Consider the following 19,257-nt stretch of genomic DNA (forward strand, 5'->3'; position numbering starts at 1 on the left):
ATATATAAACGTGTTTATATTTAAGTACGTATCATTTGCTTATGCATTCCATGTACTAGACTGACTTAGAAATGGTGGTCTATATACATGTATGTATGTGTCCACTTTATTTCATAAAAAATATATTGTGATTTTTATTTGTATATTTGCATTTCTTTAATATTATTATTTGAATTTTATTTTGTTTTTAAGTTCAATTCACAATATTGTGATTTTTGTCTACAAAAGTGTTTCGCTCTATAGTGGTTTATCATTCTTGGAGAGCCTTATCATGATAAAACACAGTGATAGTGTATATAAGGTTGGAATTCGAGATGATGAACAGGAAGATAATCTATAACTTAACTTTTTGTGCATCATTAATGCGGCAGATCTCTTGGAAGTGGTTTCTTAGTTTATTAGAGTTTATCGTCAGGTTGATTTGATGATAACAATGCTACAATACATTTTTTAACAGTTTGATCAAAGTGATGCATCTTTGGTTTATTCTTAAATTCTTCCAATGTTGTGGTTATTGCCAGTTTGTCTTTCACCTTTTTTAAGATTATTCTGCAGCCATAACATCAGAGCATCAATTCATAGTGTCTTATTCATCATTTGTATTATGTATCATGTCTTTGTATTCTTATTATTCTTTGTATTCTTATTATTCTTATTGTTTATGGTTCCTATTAATAATGGTAAAGGGCAATATATATAGTTGGAATGTGAAAAGAAATAAGTTTTGCATGTAAAGGAGTTCATTTTTTATACCTTATTATCTGCTTTTCAAAATGCAAAAGAAAGGAGTGAACAGTGACAGAATTTAACATAATTTCATAAAATAATATATTTTAACAATTTAACATTATAAACCAAAATTAAACAGATGTACATGAGTTTAGGCTTAAGGAGGTACTTACAAAACATGTTGCACTCTTTTACCTACAGAAGACATTGATTCCCTCTTGGAGGGTCTAGAGAGGAATTCGTGCTCACACACTGAGGGCATAACTGGTCGAATGCTGCCGGGGTTTAATGGAAAAAGCATCCGGTAATACCCATCCATAATTTCCAGAAAATTGCAAGTGGTGGCTACCTTCGGAATCTGATAAGAAGCACAACATTACAGTTCTACATACTGTAGATTTTAAGTCGGAAAACCTTAACAAAAACAGAATCCTAATCGATGCCCCTAAACAAACTTATAGCGAGTGATACAAGATGCTCTATACAAGCATTACCAACTAAATTCACTGCCCAAATATGGAGAAACAACAAGGTCTTCTAGGCCAAGTTAAGCTAAAGCAGAAGTAGAAATGAAAATGATCTACATTTCATAGCTGAGGATTTTTTGAACTGCCAAGCAACCTAAAATCACCTTATTCTTTCACATTAACTAGCGGCTTGAGCTTAGTTGGAGTGGTTAAAGTGCAGTGGGTTCTAGAATTTAGACATATATGCATATAATTGTTTACAGCTATGATCTGAACAATTCATAACATTTAACCATGCGGTACCTGATAAATATCGCGCATGTAAGCGTGAAGGTTGGTATACTCGAGCAGCTTTTTCTTGGTACATTTGAACAAAACATTATAGACAAGATCAAACCTAATCAATGTAGTAAACAAGCAAATATCCGCAAGAGTCAATCTGTCTCCACACAAGTAGCGTGAACTACCCAAATGATCATCGATCCTATCCAATGTACTAAACAAACCACTCACCGCAACATCATATGCCTCTTGGCTTTGAGCAAATCCACATCTACAACATCATCCAAATCATACTCAAACCAACTGGGGTAATTTATGCAACCATAGAAGTTTTAAACGTTAAAAGTAATTTTATCAGCAAAGTTTTCAAAATTTCTTTTTACCTGTAAACTCCATTGTTAACATTGGGGTAAATCACCCCATTCCACTCTTCAATCTCCTCTTTCAGCTCCACAGGGGAGAGATCCAAACCAGGGTGCTGGGCCAACTCGTTTAGACCCGAATTGAAGAACTCAATAATATCATAGCTCTCATTGCAAACTACTTCTTTCTTCTCTACATCCCACAGCATTGGCACCGTGGCCCGCCCATCATACCCGCCTTTTCTTAGCCTATAAACTTCCTTCAAATTCCGGCACCTATTTACTCCATCCATGGTAGGAACCAGGATATCATTGTCCTTGTCGGGGACATCTTTGAATTCCCAAGAGCCGTCGAGGCCGTGGCCTGCGACGGAGACGGGGACGGCTTCTTCGAGGCCCTTGAGGGCACGGACGATTAGGGTCCGGTGGGCCCATGGACAGGGGAGGCCCACGTAGAGGTGAAGTTTGGTGGTTGCGGCGGTTGGGTTGAGGCGGAATTTTGAGAAAGGCCTGGTGTAAGCGCCGGAGGGATCGGAGGGAGCCAGTTGGGACATCATGATCTGCCACGTGGAAGTCCATGCTGTACGGACGGTTGAGATTAGAATTCCAGGAGGGAGGGATGCGCCCCAGAGCAGCTTGGAGACGTTTTTTATTAGACTGAAACCATTTGTGCTACCGCTGTTGTTATTAGTAGCACTGTCGTTGAAGAACATTCTAGGGCTGACGTGGCATGCCAATTTTAAGGTAGTTTTGGCTGGAGAGTGCAACAGCAGGTGAGAGCTGGGCAGCGAAATGCAATGCATTGCTTTGGTTCTTTATTAAGTTCTGCAACCGTTTTCAATATTTTTATTTTTATTTACAATTATCTTTTTAGAGGAAGAACGGTGGAGAGGATATCATTCTTGGCTCGATCTCCTTTAAATAAAACGCTGCGTTTTGGTTTAAGAAAGTGAAAACCTGAATCTGTGTAGCCAAACAGTCCAAAAATCTCAAGTAAAGCCCTAGGCCAGCGTATATAATGAAGCAGCAGCCCTTTCTCAAGAAAACAGGCATATGCAAACGGCGGAGCGGATCAGAGCCGTTCAAGAATGTCGAAGCGAGGTAAACATTTTTCCTTCATTTTCTCTCACTTTCCGATTCTCCAACCAACACCTTCGCTGGTCTCGACGGTTATTTTTCTTTTCATTTGCAACAGGAAGGGGAGGTAGTGCGGGGAACAAGTTCAGGATGTCACTGGGTTTGCCGGTGGCAGCGACGGTGAACTGCGCAGACAACACGGGAGCGAAGAACCTCTACATCATTTCAGTGAAAGGAATCAAAGGTCGTCTCAACAGGCTTCCATCGGCTTGTGTCGGCGACATGGTCATGGCTACCGTCAAGAAAGGAAAGCCAGATTTGAGGAAGAAGGTGTTGCCAGCTGTCATCGTCCGACAGCGGAAGCCTTGGCGTAGAAAGGATGGCGTCTACATGTACTTTGAAGGTCCAAACATTTCCTCTTGTCTCTTCCTTTTATTTCTTCGTCTTTGTTGCTTCGTTTGATAATTGGGTAGCTGGTTTTAATCGTTGGTTACTCTTAATGAGAAGCATAGAATTATGGGAATTCGCCAGTTTTAAACAGCATGATGTTGTTTATCTATTGCATTGTGTTACCTGTCTGCTGGTATATTTGATTTAGTTATTACTTATTACATATTACTATCATTTAATTGCCTTTCCTTTCAAAATGTAATTTGAGTTTATTATCTGTTTACAGATAATGCTGGTGTCATTGTCAACCCCAAAGGGGAAATGAAAGGTAAACCAACTCAGTTCATCGTGTTCATTATATCTAGTTATAAATTGCAAGTTTTCAACGAGTACTTGTGGGGATCTAAACTTCAGATGTTTATGTTGTTCTTATCGCTTTTTAAATGTTTCCTTTTCCTGTTTGCTATGGTTCTATTGCTCTTGCCATGTTAGAGTTGAGATCAAGTGAATATTCCTGGAATTTTGCTATTGGTAATACCATAATTCTGAAACGAACACGCCTGTGGCTATTCTAATTTCTGCCCTTAGTAAAAATTATGTTACATCTGGGTTTGGTTGAGAGTGATGGATAAAGGCATGTGCCCAATATTGATGGTTGGAAGAAACATAGGTTAGTGCAATAGTTAAGAAAAATCAGTTGTCTTTTGTTGGCTTGTTACACTATTGATCCGTAGCTAAGTGGCAGAAAGTGGTACTTTGTTGGATTGGGTATTTGGAACTTACTGGTGCTTATTGATTTGGTGTTTTCAGGATCTGCTATCACTGGCCCCATTGGAAAGGAATGTGCCGATCTGTGGCCTAGAATTGCAAGTGCTGCCAATGCTATTGTTTGAAAGATTTTCACGGTTTTTGTTTGACATTGTAGTTTTAATGTTATTTTTCTATTACTTATAACATGTTTCTGAGAGGTTTTGGCGAAACGGTAGTGAACCTGTAAACTTATTTTCTTATATCTAGTTGTCTAAAAACTCATTTTTAATTATTTTCTGTACATGCTTTATTTATGTTTTTTAGCATAAGCAGAGGCGACTGATCCCTCTCAATGATATCTAGCCACGTTGATCTTGTTGCAGTCCATGGTAAAAAGAACTCACCCATTGTGACTACATGATACCCTATAGGAAGCAATCATCGAGCTTTAGTTATAACACATTACCCGCTTCTTCACATTCCCAGGGAAATATTCAATAGAATCTACCAAACAGCCAGACCTTGAATACATGCAAATTGATGTGCTTATCACACCAGTTACCACATCAGCATGATTCTGCTGATCTTGTTCTATTGTTGCCGACTGTGAAACACTAACCTTATTAACATCCTGGATCAGAATGTTACTGAGAATAATATTTTAGGATAAATCTTGATATTGTACATGATCTAATGTTGAATGTTTTTATGAATTTTTTATTTGTACAATTTTAAAATTTGAAATTTTTTTATTTAGTTTTCATAAATTGTTAATATCATCCATATATAAAATAATGAATTGATACATTTAAATCAATATTGAAGATCAAAATTAATCACGTAGTTATTATTATTTTTTGTTTCTTTAAAAAAATGGCACCCAATAAAAGTTTGTGATATAATATAAAAATCGCCTGATGCTTTTTAGGTTTTGATTGTGCTGTTAAAAATTGCTTCCGCTCCAAGAACAGAAGATTGTGTTGGTTGTAAGAGATGTGAATCCGCTTGTCCAACGGATTTCTTGAGCGTTCGAGTTTATTTATGGCATGAAACAACTCGAAGTATGGGTCTAGCTTATTGATACGGTCCAGAAAACCCTAGTTGAATACATTTTGAATCCATTTGATTTTTTCTTGAAAAACCCGTGCTCAAAAAACCTTTTGAGCACGGGTTTTCAATCCAAGTGTATCTTGTCTTTACCACGAATTATTTTCCTTGGTTAACAATAATTGTATTTTTACCAATATCTGCAGGTTCTTTACTTTTCTTTCTTCCTCATAAAGGAAATAAGCTAATGAAGTGGTATACAATATGTATATGCATTTTCGAACTCCTTCTAACAACCTATGCATTTTGTTATCATTTCCGATTGTCTTTTTCAAATTCGATAAATGTTGGTTGATCGTATATTTCATTATAGTTCTATGATTCGAGTATCATTTCCTATTTGATCCCTTTGAATTCCATATTCGAAGTTGCGATCGGATCGATTCTTTTAATGAATCGATTCAATCCATTCTTATGTACCCATAGGTGCTATATTGGATTTGAATCGATTTGGATCAATCTATCTTGATTGATCGCCTCCATTATGTTGTTGCTAGCAAATACCACTATTTTTGGTTTTGGATCTTCCAAATCATTCCATGGAGATCCGGACCCATTTTTTCTCGATCCTTCGATAAAAGATTCATTTTCTTCATAAAAATAGGAGGTAGAGCCGATAAAGATTTCTTTTCGATTCATCCACGGAGTTGAATACCTCATTCAAACTTTGATGAAATACTAAAATAAATCGAGTAAGGTTAGACTAGTCTAGAAAAGGTTTGATTGATATCCGTCGACGTAAAAAAAGAAATATTAAATATATATTGTGTCATCCAATTGAGTGATTCCTTTTTCTTCTAACCTTGAAAGTATCGATAGATACTATCGAAGAGCGATGCTATGAATCAATTAATTGAAATTGAGTTCATTTTCAAAAAATCATCGGAAAAAGTGATCCATTTGTTGTCATTTATACGACCAAAATATAATGATCATGATCATTAAGAATTCAACGGGACCCTTCATCGCGAATCAGACAAACAAAGTGGAGTTCGCCCTTTTTTTTTTTTCTTTCCAGTCACTCGTAGCTTTTCTGCTTGTTCATTTTGCTCGGATCCACCTCTTCCTCCGAAAAAGGTAAGAAGAAGTATTTTCTTCGGTCCCCTGTTTCGGTTAGCCCTCCCCTTCGAAATAGTTTCTATTTCTATGTTTCTTTCTTCCTCACTTTCCCCACTTCTTCCGTTTGAAATTCCTTTCATTTCTTAGTTAGAATGGGTGACGGTATTCGCCTAAATAGTAAACACAGTAATAAATAATGAATACTAAAGATTCGAGCCATAGAATTTATAAATTCGATACAAGATACTTATTAGATCGAATAAGTACATTAGACCTAATTAAATTATTTTGTTGTATCCAGACTAATACCAACCCAACCCATTTCATCAATAAAATATGACCAATTAACCAACCAACAAAACTACTTGTTACAAATAACATATTGTTGTTGCATCGAAACATATAGATGTTGACTAATCTGGCTAACATTGAACTTGGTAAAATGAAATGGTTGAATAATTGAATAATGAGATTATTCAGGAATACAAATTGAATGCTAAGATTACGCATTGAATTTGTCAGGCTATTGTTCTCTTGTTTTGTTCCTTCAAAGTAATGGAGTAAGACATCGATTTCTCAAAAAGATCAATTCTTTTGATTGCATGATAGACTTCCCTGAAAAACATTGGCGCACGTGTAAACGAGGTGCTCTACCAACTGAGCTATAGCCCTTGTGTTTGTGATACATATTTTATCATATTATGTAGATAATTTCTTGTCAAGATGAATATTACATGATCCAACATCATAATCATACCCTTTTGGTCTGTTTGATTGGTATTGCTTAGAAGTAATATTGGATTTATAATCCATCGATGTAATAGGTCCCTTTTCTTTCTCTTTATGATTCCTTATGATAATAAATGACCTACTTAACTCAGCGGTTAGAGTATTGCTTTCATACATTCTAATTCCATACATAGACATAACTTTTAATTAATCATTTTTTTCTCGAGCCGTACGAGGAGAAAACTTCTTATACGTTTCTAGGGGGGTATTATTTAACTACATCTATCCCAATGAGCCGTTTATCGAATCGTTGCAATTGATGTTCGATCCGAAGAGAGGAAGAGATCTTGAAAAGTGGGTTTTATGATCCGATAAATAATCAAACCTATTTAAATGTTCCCGCCATTCTCTATTTCCTTGAAAAAGGAGCTCAACCCACAAAGAATGTTCATGATATTTTAAAGAAGGCGGTGTTTTTACGAACTTAGTCTTAATCAAACAAAATTCAATTAATGAAATCCAAAAAAGAGGGTGTGGATGATTCATATCTAGCTTTGTATAAATTTTTCTTTATTATTTCCTCCCCGAAATCACTGTTAGTGTGATCTCAGAGCGGAGTATCAAGAGTTAAGTCTGAAACCTCTGGCATTCTTACTTGTAGTTCAGAGCTTAAGAGAACGCTCACGGGGTTAACCGTCCGTGGCGGATCAATCTACTTACGTGAATCAAAGGCTACATGAGAACCACTTAAACACCTTACGGAAGTTGGCATTATAAGTTGTTTAACGAGATCTTCTTGTGACAACTATTATAGGAGATGTAGGTGCGATATCTTCTCCTCACTACTAGACTATTATAGGATATGTAGATGACGCGAGAAGGCGGTGGTCCCCATGACCCAGATTACGGAATCTCGATAGAGATTGAAGTAGGGATTATGGTTTTATGGGCCATAAATCACGTAGCTCAAGAACAAGAGATAAGTCCGAGTGGCCAAGTTTCCGGGTAGGGTGCGGAACGGCGCACACGCCAGCTTTAGAATTCCACATCGCAGGAATTTGGTTGGAGGCTGTAACCCCAATCCTTGTCCAGTAGGTCTCTTCAGCCTAACATTCTTTTGACCGGAAGTGGCTCTGCTAACCATCTGTTTGATAATTCTCATCAGGTGGGATGGCAAAAAGTGTTGCAGCTGAAGAAAGAATTGACGTTCTATAGTTTACAACTATAGGAATTGCCGCCAACGAGCGAAGGGATTCTAGGCACTTCAAGATATTCGAGTGGGACATGACGCTCTTGAAAAAGCTTTGAGATCGGTTCCGGATTCCTTAAATCAGATAGAAAAAAACTCCAACTGAAATGGAGGAGGAAAGGAACAGACTCTCGATGCGAGAAGGCGGTCTTGCTCAGAAGCGGTGTAGCGCCACCACACTTTCTTGGGCGCGCGTCGGTCCCACCGGTGGCCGACCAAGTAGGGATACTTGTAGCGCATGTCGGGCGAAGAAGATGGCTCCATACGGGATACAACAAATGATACGTTATAGACTCAAATCAAAAATTTCTAAATTTTTTTATTGGTTTTTCCCTTGCGCAAGCGCAAGGCAAGAAGGTACGTTACCCCTCCATACCTCCCTCGGGGAGGCTTACCGGACAAGGACAATAAACAATAAACTCAGTAGTTCTAAGTAGTTCTATAAGATACTAAAATAGAGCTATGAAGTTAATGTTCGGGTGCTATAGCCAATAGCCCCCTCACTCTTCCTCTTCACACTCTATCTGGGTGGCGCTAAGGACCCACCTCCCTCCTCTTTTAAATACGAGAGGTGGGCTTCGCGCACCCTATAACTATACATTCGGGCACCCTATTACTATACAGCAGTTACGCTCGGGTGCTATCTCCAATAGCCCCCTCACTGGTAGTTACTTTTTTGCTGGGCATTTAATTTCATATAATGACCAATGAAACATCTAGAGTATGAATATATTAGTCTGGCCCGGACTAGTATATTGTACTTGGGAGACAAAGTACTATAATTCAATAGACTTGGAAGACGTCACTAAAAGCCTATACTTCCACCCTATTGGTTATAGAGTACTACTTTAGCTTTCGCTCCGATAAAAAAGAAAAGCTAGATGACAAGAAGGCATTGGTTGTTGCTTTAGGATATGAACGCTATGTTAATCCGACCTCTTCTATGTAAAAGGGGACTTTTCTTAGAATATCGGGCATAGTGGGGGGTATGTAGAAATACCTTATGCGTTCATAGCACAAGACTTTACTATTCAAGCTGCGTTATATACCCATCACCAATACATCGCAGGATTCATCATGACAGGAGCTTTTGCCCACGGAGCTATATTTTTTATTAGAGATTACAATCCGGAACAGAATGAGGATAATGTATTGGCAAGAATGTTAGACCATAAAGAAGCTATCATATCCCATTTAAGTTGGGCGACCTCTTTCCGGGATTCCATACTTTGGGACTTTATGTGCATAATGATGTCATGCTTGCTTTTGGGACTCGGAGAAACAAATCTTGATCGAACCCATATTTGCCCAATGGATCCAATCTGCTCATGGTAAAACTTCATACGGGTTCGATCTAGTTCATGGCCTATTAGAAGTAGAAGGCGCTCTGGTGGGATCCTCACGGACAGAAAAAGATTGCGGTCAGTTTGATAATGATCGAGTGACATTGCTTCTTCGGTCCGAGCCGGGAATCCTTATATATGATGCAAAATGGATCTTGTTCTATCGTTGATCGAGAAATCTCTATGAAAATACGAATCGGAGTTTGAAGAAGGGGAAGGAGAAGGAGTACTCGACCCGCAACAGATAGAGGATGATTTATTCAATCACATAGTTTGGGCTCCTATCTATTATTTTGGAGATTTATAATTCTTCCGTTTTACTGGATGGAATTTCAATGAATTAGATTCACAAGAATCACGAAGCCTCGCTTTTCAATACAAAAGTGAAACTTTTAGTTCTCGGATTTTTAGCCCCATTCTATTTCGGTAGTTCGACCGCGAAATTTATTTGTTTCGTATTTCTAATATGAGTGTGTGACTTGTTATAATTGATCCTATTGATAGTACGAAAATGGGTCTCATCATCTTGATCGAGATAGTTTTATCCGTCGGATAGTCATTCTAGTATCCGGAGCACGGAATATATGAAATGGATCACAAAGTATTTGAACTATGATTCATACTTAATATTCAAACCTCGTGGCGGGACTCAAAAAAATTCAAAGAAAGAGTTATATTATTTATAAATCGAAAGATTTTTTATTCTTTCAAACTCTCATTTAGTTTATGCTTATTTTGATCAAAGGTCATCACGACCCCTTTGTGAGGAGGCACCCTTCTCCGGGTTACGAGGCTATTTTGCCGAGTTCCTTAGAGAGAGTTGTCTCGCCCCTAGGTATTCTCTACCTACCCACTGTTTCGGTTTGAATGCAGGTACCCTTTTGTTGAAGGTCGTTTGAGCTTTTCACGGAGTATAGCATGGGTTACTTCAGTAGCAGTAGCGCTGGTACTCGAACATTGGCTCGGGCATTTTCTCTACCCTTCTTACCTCGAAAAGCAGGGCACCTTGCGTCCTTGAACCGATAACCATCTTTCGCTAACCTAGCCTCCTCCGTCCCTCGGGACCAACAAGGGTAGTACAGAATATTCACCGTTGTCCATCGACTACGCCTTTCGGCCGATCTTAGGCCCGACTCACCCTCCGTGGACGAACCTTGCGGAGGAACCCTTTGGGTTTTCGGGGCATTGGATTCTCACCAATGCGCTTTTGTTTTCAGGGTTATACTCTGAGTGATCTCCCTGTGAGCGAGCTTATGGGAATGATTTGAACCAAGCAACTGGAAGCGACCATTTCCAATCAACAAAGAATACAATAATTAGGAAAAAAACTATACAACTTTTTTATTTTTAGTTGTATTTGGATATTTTGATTTAATGTTTGTAATAGTTGATTTTGATTAGAAAAAATAAAGCCCGTTTTTAAGGGAAATGAGTTTTGAGGTATGCTACCTAGAAATGAGAGCTGGGTTTGCTTGCGGTCGAGTAAGGAACCGTATAAAAGGCTTGTTTTGTGAGGCCTTCTCGGAGCAGACAAATGTAACACCCGTTCCATGCGACAAAGACCCGACTACTAATAGTAGTAAGTCCATATATGTTGTTCCCCTCAATATTAAAGTTATTTTACCGAAATGACCAAGAAAATAAATAATTATAAAAATAACCTAGGTTCAAAAATAATCGTTCAAATAATTTAAAATGAATAGTAAAATGGGGTTGAGGGGACTTAATGGCAGGCACCACCTTGATTTTGGACCCAACCATTGCGTGATGATTGTGTTAACCTTAAAAAAATTTAATTTTTGAGGTTGAGGGACTTAATGGCCGACACATGAATATTTTTTTTCAAACAGTACCGCACTTATATACATTTATATTAGTATTTGAAAAAAAAATTTGATTGGGGGATAAGTGGCCGACACCATTTTATAATATTAAAAAATATTTTTTTAGTGTTGACACACTAATGGTCGACACCCACTTTATCAGATATTTTTTTTATTGGGGGTACTAGATGCCCAGGCTGGCCACGCAAAGCAGGCCTAAGTGGCAATGAGATAGCCGGTGTCAGGCCGTGCATGAGATGGCCAACGTCAGCCTTGTCAGTGGGGCCACAATCTTTTGTTGGCCAGCTTCAGGCTTGCACTGATGTGACCTGAAGGCACATGTTACAGTGCTCTCAAGTATTTTTTTCTTTTTTTTTCTCCTTTTTTCTTCCTAATTTTTCCCTCACCCCTAATGGCCTCCCACTGTAAAACTCCCATTTGAACCCCAACTGACCTACCACCGCAAGTTCCACCATCGACCACCGCCGAACGCCGTCAATCACTGCTGATCATCGAATTTTTTCCCATCTAGTACCCCAACCTAATTTTTTTAAAAGTTTTTTTATTTGATAAAGTAGGTGCAAGCCATAAATATGTCATCACTAAAAAATAAATTATTTTTTTAATATTATAAAGTGGTGCCAGCATTTATCCCCAACTAAATTTTTTTTTTCAAATATTAGTATGCATGTATACTGGTGTGAAAGTGTATGAAAAAAATATTCAGGTGTCGACCTCCTCTAACCCCAAAAAATTAAAATTTTTAAGCTTGATACAATCATAAGCAATGATTGGATCCAAAATCAAGGTAGTATCCGTCATTAAGTCTCCATTTGAGTGATTGTTTTTGAAACTGAGCGATTTTTTTGTGCTTATTTATTTTTTAAGTATTTTTGAGTCAATTAAACAAAGGGACAACAAACCCGAAAGTAGAACTTAGTTTCAACTTCTTTCTCATTTTTAGCCTTTCTTGAAACTATAAGCTGTGGCGGGAAAACTCCCCTATTGAAAACGTAGCAATCTTCTGCACCCGCTCTCTTGCGATCCAAACCCTGCTTGGGTTCACACCTCTTCCTTATCTCCTGTCTCATTGTTAATCGACGTCGTTCACAACAGACCTCAAGGAAGAAAGCCAGAAGATGGGATGGATTCACCCAGACATATCGCTGGAAGAAATGATGAAACTGATAGAAGGGTTTGTTGATATCCTGGTTTTGGCTTCTGGGTATCAATCATCTGGTCTTCTCGCTCACTGGGACTCTGATAACATCAAGCGAGCCTTTCAATGGGCCCTCTTCTTTGAAAATGTCAGTAGTCTGTACCCTCTTTCACTTTTCTCTACTAGCTCGTGGATTGGCTTACTATGTACGATAGTGATTGTTCAAGATCTTTCCATTTAATAAAAGAAAAGAAAAAAAAGGACTCTCTCTCCCCCCCCCCCCCATCATCTGGAATAGGCTATGCAAACTATATTAATTGAAATTTCTTTTACCCTATTGTTTAGGTTTTTAGGCGTTTAAGCAGCTTGGATTTTTATCAAGAGTCTATTCAGGAGCTTGATGCAGCTCTGTCCGAAATGACATCGCATCCGTCCTTTCCTCAGGTTCTGGTCTTTATATATGCTGCTTTCTTATTTACTAATTGAAATTCAATGAGATTGTATTGTTATTAATATCTTTCTTTTTTCTTAAATGGTTCTAGGGTCTTGCACATTTGTCATCTGTTACTCTTAGAAGGGCAAGAAGTTTTTTGTCGGAACACTTGCTCCATAATTTGCCATTGAGGGATTCACATCTAAGAGCTGTTATTACAGCAATTGTGGAGATGGATCTTAGTGACCTTTCGCAGACAGAGCATGACTGTCTCAATGCATATTTGAATAATTTGACACTGCAAAGCAGGATTTGTATGAGGGATACCAGTACATCATCTCCAGATTTAACTCCGACTGTTCAAACCGAAAAGTCTGGTACTGATAATTTTACTAAAATTGCTCTTCATGAACTCTTCAGGAGACAATCTTCTGTGTCATGCGTTTCAGTTATTGAGGAAGGATTGGATGTTCTTTCTAATGCCATGAGACATAGCAGCCGGACTGACTCTGACTCTAGCCTATTTAGGGAGCAAATGAATCATGAAACAGTTCCAGCTTTGTTGCGGTAGGTAACAATATTTATTGCTAGTAATTCCTTGTTGGAAACCATGGGAGTAGAGAAATATGAATGGCGAATCATAGTTTGTAAAAGGTGATGGAATCTGTTTAAGTTCTTAACATCACCCTTTTAGAGTCTAAAAAGGCCATTCTATTGTTCTCTTTGTAACTCATGGCTCTCCCTTGTTTATATTTCAACTAGCAATTTTCTGATGTGGTATTTGCAGTCTGCAAGATTCTTCAACAGATCAAATGCTTCCTCTTTATCATTTTCCATAAAGTCTGAGCCAATGTACTTTGTTTCTGTACATAGAAGTGCAGATGCATTAGTTGATGTTGTCACTTGGAACCGTTGGAAATCAAGGGCTTTGTCATATTTTCTTGATAAGAGAACCATTAGGATGGTGTCTGGTGCAAGCTTAATATTTTCAGACGCCAATGCACAATGGAAAAAAGTGTTTGGGCAGCTGCACATTTCTGACAAAAGTAGCAAATATGATCTGCACCAGGCAATTGTAAGTTCGTTCTACTTGATATAAATAGTAATGACGGAAGCTTGCTTTACCATGGTTGATGTGTATCCTAGCAGTGAGTGTACCATGGTTGTTCATGGCAATTACTTGTCTAGTTCTTGCACTTTATTTGTTCTATGTTTTTTGGCCGTCATGTCTTGTGTCCATCTAATATAGCTATGATAGGTTTTAAAGCTTGGGAAGTATGAAGTTTTGGTATGCTATGGTCTGCATTATTTTCTTTTTGCTTATTTGGACTTTGAATGTACATTTCTGGTAACTTTTGTTTATGATTTATCAGGATAAGAAAAGGATATTTTGTTTCTTCCTTTTACTGTTTTATGTTTATGGTAGATGTAATGGGACTTGAAAACTTGTTTAATTGTTGGGAAGAGATGGTCTTGTTCTAAAACTGTCAATTATTTGAGACAAACTGCAATTTGGTTGCAACAGAAATTTTCTTTCTTCTTTCTTAGAAGTGCATAGTTTCAGTTCTCATTTCTGGACTCAATGTGATTAACTAATTTCATATTGCTTTATCTTTGCTTACCTGAGATTGGTAGTGGTAGATGTGGTGTCTGTTCAAGATATACCTGTTATCTTATATGAGCCTCTATTTGGAGGTGTTTGTCTCCTTAAGCATTAATTTACTTATAAGTCCTTGTTTTCTCCTCCTTATATCATGAAAACCAGGAGCTCTTGTTACTAGGAAGCATTGCAAGCAGATGGAATTGCATAATTGAACACTTGATGTCAGCATCTTATGATTCTGTTACCATCTCAAAGCAATATCATGTGCTTGCTAACTCGGTCTTTGAAATATCTCAAAGTAGTCATCAAATAGAGGAAATAAAAAAATCAAAGGTATTTCTTGAGGATTAACTTTAACATCAGTGATTGTTGCATATGTCTATTTTCTTGGTGTACAACCATTTTGGTTTACTTGTGTTTATGTGCTTTGTGCTAATGTATTTTTTATTTATTTATGCACACATGTAATGGAGGAGCTTAGTTTGGGTTTAGTCTTTTTTTAGCATTCTTTTTTATGTGGGCTTCTCCTTAAAATAGTAAAGGTGGTTTTATTCTTCTATGATTGTATCATAAGGAGTTGAATGATTTACAGGCCACAGTTCTATGTTAAGCCCCTGATGCTGCAGAAGCAGAAGTCATTGATTCTGTTCTTGCAGTTACTGATCTCAGAATCTGAATAGACCTTCAATATACCCAGAGTTCCCCTTGATTTTCCTTAGAATGATACTGCAGCTTTATGTATAGTTTAACTGCATTTCTTCATACCATTTTTTCATCTGGATAAATGCACAAAAACATTTCAAAAAGATTTGTTTCATTGATGCTGAAAAGAAAGCTCCTGTTAGCCTAATTGTCGTGGTTAGCTATAGCATAAAAACTGTTGCTCTGGGAAGGATCAAATCTTTTTAGTTTGTAGTCTGTCAAGTATTGGACATTTTTAGTGTCTATTTTGAATATGCTATTTCTATGCAATTTGTGCAATATCTGTAACAAAACATTGAGAATGAGTCAAATGAATGTATTTTGCCCCTCAAAGAGAAGCACTGCATTTTACATCTTCAATTGTAGTGCAAATTTGTTTCGAAGTTATATGAGAAGTATCATGCTATAGTTGGTTACCATTATAGCTCCAAATCCATCTTTTTCTTGCTTCTAACCTTCTAGTTTGTCCCACTATTTATTGTTTATTCTGGTTGTCTCAATTAGGAAGGAGGTATTCTTGATTATCTGATGGGACTGTTGGGTGGTCAAATACACCTATTGTTGAAATCATCTCCTGCTCTGGCAGCAGTTTCACTTCCATTCTGGTACTATTAATCTGTGTGGCTTTGGATAATATGAATTGTCTTTGTTGGACCAGATAATTAGGACAATTTGTATGTTACATTGTGAGCAATAACACTTATTTTATGCATGTCTAAAATTTTGGAGATTGCACAAATTTACATCATTTTAAATATAATGCCTATTGTATACACCTACTGAACATTAATGGCAGAAATAATATAGTAAGTATGAACGCTTGTTGGTATTGAGAATATTGATGATCATTGAATGTCTCCTCATTACTGAATGAGTCCATTTCCATTGGGCAATTGGATATTTCTGAGAGTGCTTGTAGTTTACCTGCTTCACGGTTCAAGATGGTTGTAACTGGTATTGCAGGCCTACCTTATTTAGACTTTACCTGAGTGAAATTGAGATTCAATTCAAGGGAAAGCCTTCTATGATAAGGTTTGGCATTTGTAAATCAAATTTTAATTGATCATTATAATATGTCTCAAATTTGTAAATCAAAGGAAAGCATTTACATCTCAATTCCTCTATCTCTCTCTCTATATTGTCTTGCAGATGCTGCAGTTGTATTCAAGACAGGAATGAGCATAAAGACTGTGAGTATATTGGTTCTCATATCCATAAACTCCTTATGGATGCTTTTATATAGATGTAAATTTTACATTCCTTGCTGAGTCAGGAACCTTAAAATGGCTAAATACCAAATGCCACAAGATTAACTTAGGCTGTCAGCTATTTGCCTTATGGTATTATTCCAAGCGGAGCTTGAGAAAGCCTTGTTGAAATACCAGCCTAAAACTTAGAATAGAATCATTCCTAGCTGTCAATCAACCCTCACTGTCAAATATGATCTCCCAATTATAATTGCTTTGCTTGTACCCTGCAGGTGAAAATTAAGACAATAAGCAATTGCCATTTTTGCTTAGAATCTGCCTACCTGGTAGTTTTGACATGACCACTTATTGATTGATTTAAAAGGAGGCTGGCTTTTGCTACTTTAATACCCATTCTCTTCTGTCTGCTGGCATAAGGTGGCTGCATTTATGTAGATCACTTTAATAGATATTAATACCTATGGCTACCCACACTTGTATCATGTTTATGAGATGAAAGCCATAGGTATAACATCCACAATTGGCATAGGCATGTTAGCTAAATAGAGCGGAATTCTGGATCCAAACAAGCTTTCCATGTGACGCCTAGTCAATCATATAGGGACAACAGGGAACCTACCCCTGATTTTTACTTATAGCTCTCTGTTTCATCTCTATTGAGATTCTATGCTTTATGTCAACTGAAATAGTTCACTCTAATCTTTGTTTGTATCTGGGATATCAAATAGATGATCTTTTCTTTCTCTGATAATTTAAAGAACTTTAATTTTTAAAATGAAGATTGTATAAAATATATAAGTAGATAATGTGATGCATTCCCAGGTGAACTTGCTGAGAGAATTTGGTGTCTCTACATCTTTCATGTTTGTGGCTCTCAAATAATAAATGGTGCATGTGGTGCTTGATAGCTGAAATTTGTTGTGCTGGTCTTCAATAAGGTTCGTTTTCTTTTCTATATCTATTGCTGAAAGTGGCATTTTCATTTTGTGTACTTGTAATAAGAGCTACTTTTGATCTAAATTTTTGTTGTTAAAGATCATGTTCAGCACTAACTGTATGTGGACCTTAGCTAGGATCTTAAAAGTGCAATCAAGAAAAATCAGTCTTCAAAATCAACAATACATAGATGTTAGTGGTCCACTATGTGAGATTGAAGGCTTTGAAAAGGTTCATTTTAATATGTGAAACAAAGGGAAAAAAAAAAAGAAACTAGTGAGAAATTTTTTGAAAAAATGATGTAAAATACCAAACTTGGTATTGAAAATCGCTATATTCTCATAGCAGGAAGTTATCATTTTCTCTTTTTCGCAGAAATGTTGGTGAAACTTATTGTCGTATACAGTAATATCGGTGGCTGTTTTTGTTACTATTTATTATCACCAAGCATCTGAAATAATCTGCCCAACGAAAATATTTTCACATCTTTGTGGGCCTTCCTAACTCTCCATATAAAGTCAAAAGTATTTTCGTGGGGCAAATAATAGGGTCAAACTTAGGCACTAGAAGGGGCACTGCTTCTCTCTCGTTTCCTCCTTTCAGCACTAGAAGGGTCAGACTTTGCCATGGACGGCATAAACTTTTTAGTCATGTCCAACCTACTCTTAATCTCTCTTGTTTTCTTATTTCTTAGATTATTTGCAGCAAGTTCTCATGCGTAAACCAAGAGAAAAACCACAAATGATAAACGCTAGCAACTTTTTGGAAGGTTAATCACTTAATCCAGAAAGTACCCATCTCAGACATCATATCACTAGTTCTTTCTCCAAGTTGAGACAATGGATGACCTAGGAATGATGACAAAGCAAAGTGGAAAGAACATTAGGTGATAATGGTTCTAATGTCAGACAAATGGCTAAGTGCCATCTAACATCTTAGACAGTGACGTCTCTTGGTAGGGAATTAGATGCATGAAAGGCTCAGTTCATGCTTTCTTTGAAACTATATATCTTACTGTTCTTGTTGCTTTTAGACTTGCAGGCTCTCAACTTTGAGTGGATATAAAGTGAGAAGTTAGCTTTAAAAGCTTAGAACTGAAAATTCTGAGAATGCAGATCGTGAAGAGGATTCAGTTCTTGAAGTGGGAAAAGAAAATAGCAAACGATGAGCATGCAGTCAAACTTATCGAGGTAGAAAGAAGGCCGACTTTGTGTTGCTGCCCAAAATTATATGCGTTGAAGCAGTTTGTTTTGAAGCTCAAGTCCCAGTGGAGGAAAGCTATGAGGTTGCAAAGAGGCAGCATGCAGTTCAGCTATGACTTCCACAGCTATTCTCTCAACTTTGATGATGGGTTTCCTCGCGAACATGTAATACACTGAGTTCAGCACCACGAACTTTCGGTTCTGATCTCCAAATAAATCTTCGGTCGTTTGAGGGGCAACTTGATGTGTAAATAAAGGTTTTGCCATATTGTGTTTATTGGGTTTGCTGTTGGTCTCAACTGTTGTCTGTTGTCACTCCCACTGAATTTCCTATGATATAACAGTGATAACTAGTTTCAGAATCTGTGATGGCATTATCTTCAAACCATGTACCGACATTTTCCCCTCAACTGTAATTTTAAACGAGAAGGAAAATAGGAAAAAGGGAAAAAGACGTGGAAAAACAAGCCGTTTAGAAACATACATTATTTACTGGCCAACCATCTGTTTTACTGTCAAAAAGGATAAAAGAGATGGGCATTTGGCCGTCTCCACCATCCGGTGCTTTTCCTCTTTTTATCGAGACATAATTCTACTTTTTGTTATATGTTGAGCTTGAGCTAGAATCCAAATTTACATGCCTCGCA

The 19,257-nt window shown here is 37.4% G+C and overlaps 3 protein-coding genes and 1 non-coding gene across 7 annotated transcripts; 3 read left to right on the forward strand and 1 right to left on the reverse strand.

Moving 5' to 3' along the window:
• Positions 1-796: 796 nt before the first annotated feature.
• Positions 797-2,693, reverse strand: LOC105798311 (uncharacterized). The gene is made up of 3 exons (XM_012628339.2): positions 1,862-2,693; positions 1,500-1,749; positions 797-1,087 (listed from the first exon to the last, which is right to left on the reverse strand). Exons 1-3 carry the CDS (start codon positions 2,641-2,643, stop codon positions 899-901), a joined length of 1,221 nt encoding a protein of 406 aa, XP_012483793.1. The 5' UTR covers positions 2,644-2,693; the 3' UTR covers positions 797-898.
• Positions 2,694-2,790: 97 nt separating this feature from the next.
• Positions 2,791-4,349, forward strand: LOC105798318 (60S ribosomal protein L23). Its single transcript, XM_012628352.2, has 4 exons — positions 2,791-2,941; positions 3,036-3,320; positions 3,594-3,635; positions 4,118-4,349. Exons 1-4 carry the CDS (start codon positions 2,929-2,931, stop codon positions 4,198-4,200), a joined length of 423 nt encoding a protein of 140 aa, XP_012483806.1. The 5' UTR covers positions 2,791-2,928; the 3' UTR covers positions 4,201-4,349.
• LOC128042762 (small nucleolar RNA snoR137) lies at positions 3,366-3,508 on the forward strand. The gene has a single exon (XR_008198274.1). It is a non-coding gene; the product is annotated as a small nucleolar RNA snoR137 (small nucleolar RNA).
• Positions 4,350-12,165: 7,816 nt separating the features above from the next.
• LOC105798284 (uncharacterized) lies at positions 12,166-18,664 on the forward strand. 4 transcript variants are annotated; one of them, XM_052633600.1, is made up of 10 exons: positions 12,166-12,674; positions 12,872-12,970; positions 13,069-13,526; positions 13,836-14,034; positions 14,725-14,895; positions 15,769-15,869; positions 16,228-16,296; positions 16,414-16,454; positions 17,295-17,410; positions 18,103-18,517. In XM_052633600.1, exons 1-9 carry the CDS (start codon positions 12,507-12,509, stop codon positions 17,375-17,377), a joined length of 1,389 nt encoding a protein of 462 aa, XP_052489560.1. In that variant the 5' UTR covers positions 12,166-12,506; the 3' UTR covers positions 17,378-17,410; positions 18,103-18,517. The 4 variants fall into 4 exon arrangements, with proteins under 4 accessions (XP_052489560.1, XP_052489559.1, XP_012483759.1 ...); XM_052633599.1 differs by having other exon boundaries at positions 12,167-12,674; positions 13,833-14,034; XM_012628305.2 differs by lacking the exon at positions 18,103-18,517 and adding an exon at positions 18,524-18,664 and having other exon boundaries at positions 12,168-12,674; positions 13,833-14,034.
• Positions 18,665-19,257: the final 593 nt, after the last annotated feature.

Source organism: Gossypium raimondii, chromosome 7 (genome assembly GCF_025698545.1).
Source record: "Gossypium raimondii isolate GPD5lz chromosome 7, ASM2569854v1, whole genome shotgun sequence".
In the NCBI taxonomy this organism is placed as follows: domain Eukaryota; kingdom Viridiplantae; phylum Streptophyta; class Magnoliopsida; order Malvales; family Malvaceae; genus Gossypium; species Gossypium raimondii.

Excerpts from the sequence above, each read along its gene's own strand:
- LOC105798318 (XM_012628352.2), top strand. Across the intron at positions 3,321-3,593 it reads CGTCTACATGTACTTTGAAG|ATAATGCTGGTGTCATTGTC; the intron begins GTCCAAACATTT and ends ATCTGTTTACAG. Across the intron at positions 3,636-4,117 it reads CCCCAAAGGGGAAATGAAAG|GATCTGCTATCACTGGCCCC; the intron begins GTAAACCAACTC and ends TGGTGTTTTCAG.
- LOC105798284 (XM_052633599.1), top strand. The coding sequence starts at position 12,507 with ATGGGATGGATTCACCCAGACATATCGCTGGAAGAAATGATGAAACTG. Across the intron at positions 14,035-14,724 it reads ATGATCTGCACCAGGCAATT|GAGCTCTTGTTACTAGGAAG; the intron begins GTAAGTTCGTTC and ends CATGAAAACCAG. Across the intron at positions 16,455-17,294 it reads CAGGAATGAGCATAAAGACT|GTGAACTTGCTGAGAGAATT; the intron begins GTGAGTATATTG and ends ATGCATTCCCAG.
- LOC105798311 (XM_012628339.2), bottom strand. The coding sequence starts at position 2,643 with ATGCATTGCATTTCGCTGCCCAGCTCTCACCTGCTGTTGCACTCTCCA. Across the intron at positions 1,750-1,861 it reads GTTAACAATGGAGTTTACAG|ATGTGGATTTGCTCAAAGCC; the intron begins GTAAAAAGAAAT and ends ATGATGTTGTAG. Across the intron at positions 1,088-1,499 it reads ACATGCGCGATATTTATCAG|ATTCCGAAGGTAGCCACCAC; the intron begins GTACCGCATGGT and ends GCTTCTTATCAG.